This window comes from Herpailurus yagouaroundi, unplaced genomic scaffold (assembly GCF_014898765.1).
Source record: "Herpailurus yagouaroundi ecotype Mexico unplaced genomic scaffold, PumYag 185, whole genome shotgun sequence".
Taxonomy (NCBI): Eukaryota; Metazoa; Chordata; class Mammalia; order Carnivora; family Felidae; genus Herpailurus; species Herpailurus yagouaroundi.
In genome coordinates this window covers 4522694-4531849 of record NW_024412416.1, presented here as the reverse complement: position 1 = coordinate 4531849, position 9156 = coordinate 4522694, and the positions used below count along the sequence as shown (strand labels likewise).

Here is a 9156-nt window from a genome sequence, read left to right as displayed (position 1 = left end):
GTGAAGTTAATGGTTCTTATCAGAGATTACCTTAGTGCTCTGAAAGAAACTGGCTCTTTGGAAAAATGCAGTTTTTTTTTTCAACGTTTTTATTTATTTTTGGGACAGAGAGAGACAGAGCATGAACAGGGGAGGGGCAGAGAGAGAGGGAGACACAGAATTGGAAACAGGCTCCAGGCTCTGAGCCATCAGCCCAGAGCCCGACGCGGGGCTCGAACTCACGGACCGCGAGATCGTGACCTGGCTGAAGTCGGACGCTTAACCGACTGCGCCACCCAGGCGCCCCGGAAAAATGCAGTTTTAAAAACGCCTTTCAGGGCGCTCTGGGTGGCTCAGTCACTTAAGTGTCCGACTCTTGAGTTTGGCTCAGGTCGTGATCTCATGGTCGGCAGGATCAAGCCCCACGCTTGAGAGCCTTCCTCTCTCTCTTCCCTCCTCCGTTAGCATGCACACACATGCTTGCTCTCTCTCTCTCTCTCTCTCTCTCTCTCTCTCTCTCTCAAATAACATCAAAAAAAATAACAAAAAAAGTAAAAATGCCTTACATGTGTGCATGTGCGGCAACTTGTAGTTTCATAGCAAAAGCTCCCTGGAAAATCTTTTCTGTGGATCCTTTAGAATGTATTGGGCATTTCCTCACAGTCAGGCATTACGTTAAACTCTTTAAATAGTTCACTTAATCCAGACACCATTTTTTGCTGAACAATATGGGTTTGGGAAAAAAGGACCTCCGAACGGTTTTGCCCTGGCGTGTGACTTGATTTTAGCATTCATATGGGGAAACATAAAAGGCCCCTTGTAAATATTTGCCGTTTAAGTTGACTGAAGGGACAATTAAGAACAGGTAAGGAGAGAAAAAAGAGACACAAACAGTTGGGATAGATGTGGAGCCTTTGGGCCGCTCTCGGAGTACCTGGGAGAGCAGTTAGGAGCTCCGCTTCGGGGTGGGTCCTGGTGCCATCTTGTGGGTGGATCTGGAAAGGACCAAGCCGACCCACACCAGCTTCTACCAGGATGCCTTGCATAACCCCAAATTTCCACGCAACAGTGAAATAAAACTGCAAGTCAGATTCCAGAACTCTGGTCTGGGAGCCAGTAGATTTGATTACGTCCTGCCCGTCAGGGGGTCCTGATCACCCTTCCTCCCAAACAGCCCAAATCCACGTACTCGTCTCCATGGCAACTCCTGGGCCAGGCTGCCGTCCCCTCTCACTTGGACTGTGGAAGCCTCCTCACTGGTCTCCTTGCCTTTGCTGTCACCTTCGCATTGTCCATTCCCCACCGGGGATCTGTTTAAAATATAAAGGGGATCCGTTTAAAGAGGTCTATTTAAAAAATAAAAATTAGAGGGGGACACCTGGGTGGCTCAGTGGGTTGGGCAGCCGGCTTCAGCTCAGGTCATGATCTCATCATCCATGGGTTCAAGCCCCACATCAGGCTCTGTGTGCTGACAGCTCGGAGCCTGGGGCCAGCTTCAGATTCTGTGTCTCCCTCTCTCTCTGCCGCTCCCCTGCTCACGCTCTGTCTCTCTCAAAAATAAACATTTAAAAAAAATTTTTTTAATAAAGATAAAAATTAGATCCTATCATTTCCTTGTATAAAACTCCCTAGTGCTTTTTATGAAATTCAGGATAAAACCCAAGTTTCTTGTCCTGGCTTCGAAAGCTCTGCATCTTTTGGCTCCTGCCTAGCCATGACCTCATCTCCTCCCTCTTCCCTGTCCTTTCCTCGAATGCTCCCCGTTCCCACCATGGGTCCCATGCACCCCGTTTCCTCTGTCTGGCACTCCTTCCCCTGTTCCTCGAATGTCTGGCTCCTTTATCGTGCAGATCTCCTATTCCACATTGCTGCCACAGAGAGGCCTTCCTGGACTCTGATTCAAAATAGCACCCCAGTTACTCTTCCATCACATCTCCCCCTGGTAGGTAGAGACACCGTCTGTCTTGTTCTCAGTTGGATGTTGAGTGCCTGGGAAACCATGGGCGAATGCTGACTTCTGGGTTCTTGGTCTTATTTTTCTAGATCTAGGCTAGGGTCGGGTGATTTTAGGCCTTCCCCAGTGGAGCACGAAAAGACCACAGGAATCCAGTCCCTGTGAATTGGGACTTGTTCTCACCATTGTCCCTTACCAACTGTTTAACCACATTGCACTGAGCTTTAGTTTTTCATCAATGAGATGGAGTTAACGAGCTTGCCTGACTCATAGAGTAAGGACTAAATTGGATTTAAATAGGATTGGAAGCGGAGTATTGAGCACATAATAGGCTCCCTCTTTGTCTATTAAAACTCTCCCATGTTGTCATTGTGTACATTTGCCTCTTCTCCTACTCAAGGCCAGGGGTGGGCACTTCTTTGCACTCCCAGCATCTAGCTCTGTGCTTGGTTTAAAGCACAATAGTAGGTAATCCACATATGTCTGGATTAATTTTGACTCTTCCCCCCCCCCCCCCCCCCCAAGAAAAGGTTGTGTTCTTTTGACCAAGTTAAGAGAACTGGGCACTCTTTGCCCAGAGAAAGAAAGACAAGAGGGCCAGGCAAAGTACAGGGAAAATGTGGAGGGATAGGCTGGTTGAGGACAAACTCTTGATTTATGTCTGTGCTATAGAGTTCCTAGGTTTGTATACAATCAATATAAGTTGATCTCAGCATTCACTTTGTTTCTAATAAAGGGAATGTAGGAAAAAGATCACATGATTCTTTTGTGGCTCCTAGTACTCATTAGGCTTTCATAAAAAATCCTTCCTTCCTTGATGTCCCCTCATGAAGTAAAGTATGCATGAAAATATTCTGAAAACTGAAAGTGCTGTGTTACATATACATGTGTACGTAGAAACTAGTATGACTGATTTCTAGATAAACGATTGATTCAGAAAGATGAGCTGTTGAGTAAACATTCATTCAAAAAGGTTTCTTAAATGCCTACCATGTGCCAAGGACTCTTTTGGGTGTGGGAAGTACAGCAGTGAATAAAGCAGATAAATCCCTGTAGATAGATCTTACATTCTAGTGGGAAAGACAAAATAAAGAGGATAAATAGTATATGAAGTTTTGCAAGTGACGATTAAGAGCTACAGAGGAAAAAAAAAAAAAGGCAGGCAAGGGATAGGGAGGGTTGGGGGAACAGAAATTTTAGGCTGGTTAGTATCATGTCTCTTTTTTCTTTCCCACTCCCACCCATGATCCAGATTCCTAACCCTAGTTTGGCCTTCTGCTGTCACTTGTTTTCTTGTTCGGTTGTGTTTTTTTAAATTTTTTAAATGTTTATTTTTGAGAGTGAAAGAGACAGAGCGTGGGCCGGGGAAGGGGAGAGAGAGAGGGAGACACAGAATCCAAAGCAGGCTCCAGGCTCTGAGCTCCAGGCAGAGCCCAGCGTGGGGCTCTAGCTCACGAACTGCTAGATTATGACCTGAGCTGAAGTCAGACACTTAACCAACTGAGTCACCCAGGTGCCTCTTGCTGTCACTTGTGAATGTTCGGTCAGTTAGGCAAACAAAAGAAATCTGATAGGTGGTTTGTCAAAATTCCTAATTATTTATTTCATGTTTCTGTCAGCCATATTTACAAATATTACTTTATTAAAATACAAATAGACTTTTTACAGTCTCTCTTTAATAATAAGTATTAATAAACACATAAATATTTAAAAATCCAGAAGACTAAACAATTTGTACGATTACCAGTAGCAGCCAGCGAATATACTCTTATTTCTATATTGTCTAAAGATAACAATTGCTTTTGAAGCTGAAAGATTAAATCAAACCTGTGGTATTGAAATTGATTTAAAAATGACTGTTCCCTTTTAAAATATTAACGTGCACAATAAATTATTATTAAAAGGGTTGCGGCTTTGAAGCATTAGGTCAGTTTGATCGTGATTTTCATGCACGAAAAAAGGAGGAATACAAGAATTCTATAGTTCTGATCCCCTTTTCCAGAGCAGTTGGGAAGTTGTTTACTTTTTCAGGGCTCACTGCTGACGTCTGCTCACTGAGTAATGTCATCACATTTCCTGGTGGTGGTTATTTTGGGGGGGTGGGGGGCAGTGGTAAGTAGTTGTCCAGCTCTGCTGGGACACTGCTCAACAGAGGTCCTGAGAGCCGGATATATCCCGTAGACAGGATGTAAGGTTAAAATGCAATCTAGTTAAGTAAATAAAGTAAGTGTTCAGTGGTCAAATAGAGCTGCTGAAACATTAATGCTTTAAAATGATATCGCTAAAATCATGTTGAGGCAAAATTAATAGTCTTTTAAAAACCTATAACTTCTTTTATTTCTTAAAATTAATGCAGTGGTGTGTTATTTTTATAAGTTGAGATCATAAAGTTACACTGTCCTTTGTGAAAGTTATTTCATAACCCACTTTTGGTCTGGACCGTGTGCTCAGAGTTGTTTTCCTGGGAAGGACGAGGCTTTGTCCTGAGCCGTTCACACTTGTTATCCTGTCTCTCAGCTGGTCACCAACACTAGATGCACATATACAAGGATTTTTTAAAACTTGAGAGTCGCTAACGTTTTTAAATTTTTGTGAATTACTACCTTCAACTTAATTTTTCTCCTCCTGGTTTCCTTCAGTTCGTATGGTTGACTTTCTCAAACTTAGTGATTTGAAAGCTTGGTATATTTACTTCATTCTTGTTTCATGACAAAAGAATTTAAGGCTATGAGTCTTGCCTCTGAGTAAAACGTAGCAGTATCATGTAAGTTTTCAATACGTGATATTCCCATTTTTATTATTTTCCAGGTACTCTATATGTATAGTTTGCATTTCTCTCTCTGACCCAGCAATTACAAGTTAATGTGTAAAAAATTTTCAGGGTGGGGGTATTTGTCGATTTTGTTTAAACTTAATGTTTTTAATTTCTGGTTTGGTTGCATTATGGCTGAAGAATAAAAGCTGTACCATTTTTACTTTTAGGAATATGTTTCAAGGTTTTCTCTGTGACCTAGAATATCATATGTTTTTATGCTATTCATAAATGTTTTCCTTCTCCCCTTTCAGACTTTCTTTTTTATCTCCTGGATCCTTCATAGCCAGTTTCATAAGTGTCCTCTGTCAGAGGCTACAGGTCCCAATTCAGGTCAAGGACACAAGTGCTGCCTGCGATGGCAGCATCGTGCCCGCTGTTGTGAGGTGTCTGCTTTCTCCTCTGAAACTGCCCCCCATACTATAGAAAATCAGCGAAAATGATTTCTCTTCTCTTGTTCCTGTCATTTTCTTCCTTCTTGTATTTTCCAAGCAGTAGGTCCGTATCATTCCTTGTTCTTTCATTCATTCATTCCTTTAAACTTTGTAAAAACCAGCAAGAAACTCATCAGATTGGTCTCTCTCGGTGCCTCTTGCTTTCCTTCTCGGTGCACCGAGGGAGTATGAGGATTTAGACCAGACCTCTCTTTTAAGACTCTCCTGGCCCTCTGTGATCACGCCTCAAGACGTCTGGCTTCAGTACCCAGCTGTGCCCCTCACTGACAGGCTGGCCTGCAGGAGGATAGGCGGTGCCGTGGGAGGTCTGTTCTCCTCGGCCTTCCGCCCTGTCACAGAATCCCCCTCAATCTTAGTCTGCAGTAATGGCGGCCCTCATTCTTCTTAGGCCTTCTGAGAGATGAAATTAGCATAAAGCAAATCAGACACTAAGCTGGTGTCCCATGACTGGTAGACATCAGCTTTTAGCAGTGAAATATAAACATGGTCCTCCCCCCACCCCCCACCACTGAGCAGGATTTGTTCCATGTGTTTACTGTAGGGCAGATCACCACCTGAGGGGAGAGACTGGAGGTGGGCAGTCAGGTAGGAAATACCTTGCGGGAAGGCTCCTACATCTTGGTCTTCCACTGCAGGTTTTTTTTTTTCCCCTGTGGAATCATACCATCACCCGGAGGCCCGGTGATCCCCTAGTACGTACAGTGTTTCTGGAAATGTGTATCCTCTGGGTAGCAAGTCAGTGCCAGTGTCCATCACTTGGGGCTGTATTTCAGCCCCACGTTCCTGCTCCCTTGGGCTCCTTCATGCGGTGTGCAGACTGCCCAAACCTTCCAGGGGCCCTGGGTTTGCAGCAAAATCACGGCTGCCACTTGCTGATTGGGTGGCCTTAAACAAGGTACTTGGAACCTCGGTTTTCCAGCTGCAAACCTCACTGTGTTACTGTGAAGATTCAGCGAGATGATGGATGCTCAGCTCTTGGCGTAACACCCAGGATAAGCCCTTCCGTTGGCGCTGTGATGGTCGTGACTCATTGGGGTTTGGTTGTGACATTTATCTTTGTGCGGTCTCGTTCTCAGTTCTCAAATAGATAAGCAATTATTGACGAGCGCTCTGCTCCCTGTAAAACCGAAGTGTCGACTGCTTCTCAACCGGGTTTCCTTGGCTCTGCTGTCGCACGGTTCTAACAGCTGGATTTCACTTTCTTTGTGCCATTTTGGATGTAAGGTTTCATTGTCCATCAGGGGAAAGATAGAAGGAACCACTGTTCGTTCAGTGTCTAATTTGGGGGGACTCTTTATATTGGAAACTCATTTCATCTTTGTAACAAACGAGAAATTTAGGCTGAGGAAGGTTGAGTAAATCTCTTAGAATCACACGCAGCTAGGAAAAGAGCCAGGATCAGATTCCTGTTACCTCTCCCTCCATACTCCTGCACCTTTCCTGGGCTTTATAAGCCAGTCCCTGGGAATCTGTGTAACAACTATTGAATTTATGTAATTTTTTTCTCTGGAGTAGAAATTTTGCTTTCGTCTGTGGCACTTACCTTTAAAACAATCTTTTTAAAAACACATCTTTTTCTTACAGGTAGCCATTGCTGACGTGCAGTTTGGCCCCATGAGATTTCATCCAGATCAACTCCAGGTAGTAAGAAACCATGCTGTGCCCTAAACATACTGATTTTCTCCAAAGAGGGGGGAGGGCGAGGGCCTAAAATTGAAAATAGTTTCCTATTTTAGATAATGGTATTGGATCAACACTAAATTTCCTAAACCTGATCATAGTACTCTAGTCACAGAAGAGAATGTCCTTTTCTTAGAAACACACATTGAGGTATTTAGAGAGGACGAGATGCCTGCAACCTACTTCGAAAGGTTCAGCAATAAAAGAATGTGCATCATTGTGGGAGGTGGGGAGCAAAGGGGGCAAAACATTAACTTTCCATCAGAAAGTATCTATGAATTAGCAAATCCAAAATGTTAGGCAAAATCACCAGTTGAAACTGAGCTCCAGAGTTCCTTGATGCGTCTGGCACACAAACCGTGTTCACCGTTAACATTTTTAAAACCCGTGCAACTCGCAGGAATGTGCTCTTAGTTCTTCGCAGTAGTGGTATTTGTGCCCTTGGGAAAACTTCGAGGAACTAAGCCTTGGGGGACAGGGTTTCTGTCATTCTTGTCGTGTCCTTCTCCCAGGCTGCCCCACCTCCACCTCACCACGGTCGCCCTCAGGAGCCCGTGTGGGTCTGAAGGGACAGAGTCGGGTGCTCCTGCACCAGACCCGGGGCGTGGGGGTGCCGGCAGGATGGGGGAGACGCAGCGGGCACGGGGACCGCAAGCCGTCGTCCCGGGCAGAGGCGCAGTGCTGTCTGTTGCACCTTGTGCCGTTCCTGCGTCCCTTAACTGACAGTTTGTCCTTTGCTATCGATCACAACTTTATTGCTTTTTTCATCGAAACGTCGCTGACCTACGGCGCACAACAGAGTGATTCAGCGTTTGTATCCATTCAGAATATGTTGTCTGAATGGAACAATGGAACAGTGTCCCATATGTTGTTCTAGATTATTAACTGTATTCCCCGTGTGTCCATCGTGTCCCGGGTCTTATGTATTTTATGACTGGAAGCTTTACCTTCTAATCCCTCTCCCCTAAGACAGATGTCATATGATTTCACTTACGTGTGGAATCTGAAAAACAAAACAAACCACCATCACCACTAAAAAGCAGAAGCACGTTTATAGAGAACAATCTGGTGGTTTCCAGAGGGAAGGGAGGTTGAGGGGTTACCTGGTTGGTTGTGAGCTGTTATATTTTGAGCTACCTGAAGTCTCTTCTCTTATCATCAATTTTTTTTTTTAACTTGGAGAAATTACATAAACCCTTGAGTCAGAACGTTTAATAACACTATTTAAAGTTTTAAGTATCTAAAAGTTTGACTGAAATATTAGTCTTTGTCACTTAAGGACTTGTCTAGTTAATTTACTATTAACTAAAATAAGTATTTGTGTTTTCATTGAAGTAGTTTCAGGATAAAATGCTTAATCAAGCTTTTGCTGAATTCTGCCAGTGGGCTTCTTCGCTAAAGAATAAGTATAGGGCCCATGCAGTTGGACGTCCAGACAAAAGCAGCTCAAATAGCACTAATTTCAGTCCCTGAGTTTCCTGGACGAAGATTTCTATCAACAGATTATGTTCACATCTGTGTGCTTGCCGTCCGGGCCCCGGGAGCTTTCTGTGGCGTGTTAAGAAATGACAGTTCTAACAACTTGCTTTTTTAAAAAGTGTTCGCACTTTTTTGATTCAGGTACTTTTAGTGTTTACCAAAGAAGATAACCAGTGTAATGGATTCTGCAGGGCGTGTGAAAAAGCAGGGTTTAAGTGCACAGTTACCAAGGAGGCCCAGGCTGTCCTTGCCTGTTTCCTGGACAAGCATCACGACATCATCATCATAGACCACAGAAACCCCCGACAGCTGGACGCGGAGGCCCTGTGCAGGTGAGCATGGGACCCAGGCCCGAGTAGCCCCCGGTACATGGGATGGTGAGCGCAGCACGTAATACGCTAGCTTGAATTCATGGCCTTTCGGGTGGCCTTCCACACGTGTAAAATAAGACATTAGGATGAGGACATCATTATTTCTGGGACGGATCTTCCTCTGTTTTGTTTCCTTTTACTTTGCTTTGCTTAAAATAGCAAAACAGAATTGAATGAAAACCGTCAAGGGTTAGGATGAAACCCCCTCTGCAGTTAACCACAACCATCACCTGCACGTTACTGCAGCGGGGGCTCATAAAATTTCCCCGACGTTTTTAAAGTTGTAAAAACTGTGAAAATTGCCTTCTAATGTTAGGTGAATGTGCCTTGTTTATAATACTTGCACAACATCAAACATGCGAACTGGATTGCTCAATAGGAGGTTTTAGAGAAGCACAGATCGTCGTCACGTGTATGTGACTCTAC

General features: G+C 44.1%; 1 protein-coding gene across 2 annotated transcripts in view; it reads left to right on the top strand.

Annotated features, from left to right (window-relative positions):
* The window catches only part of PDE8A (phosphodiesterase 8A), a 160221-nt gene that overhangs the window by 68859 nt on the left and 82206 nt on the right, over nt 1–9156 (top strand). For both annotated transcript variants that reach the window (XM_040493557.1, XM_040493556.1), the window contains exons 2-3: nt 6785–6841; nt 8501–8691. In XM_040493557.1, the coding sequence (XP_040349491.1) occupies nt 6815–6841; nt 8501–8691 (218 nt within the window). In that variant the 5' untranslated portion in view covers nt 6785–6814. The remainder of the gene's footprint in view (nt 1–6784; nt 6842–8500; nt 8692–9156) is intronic.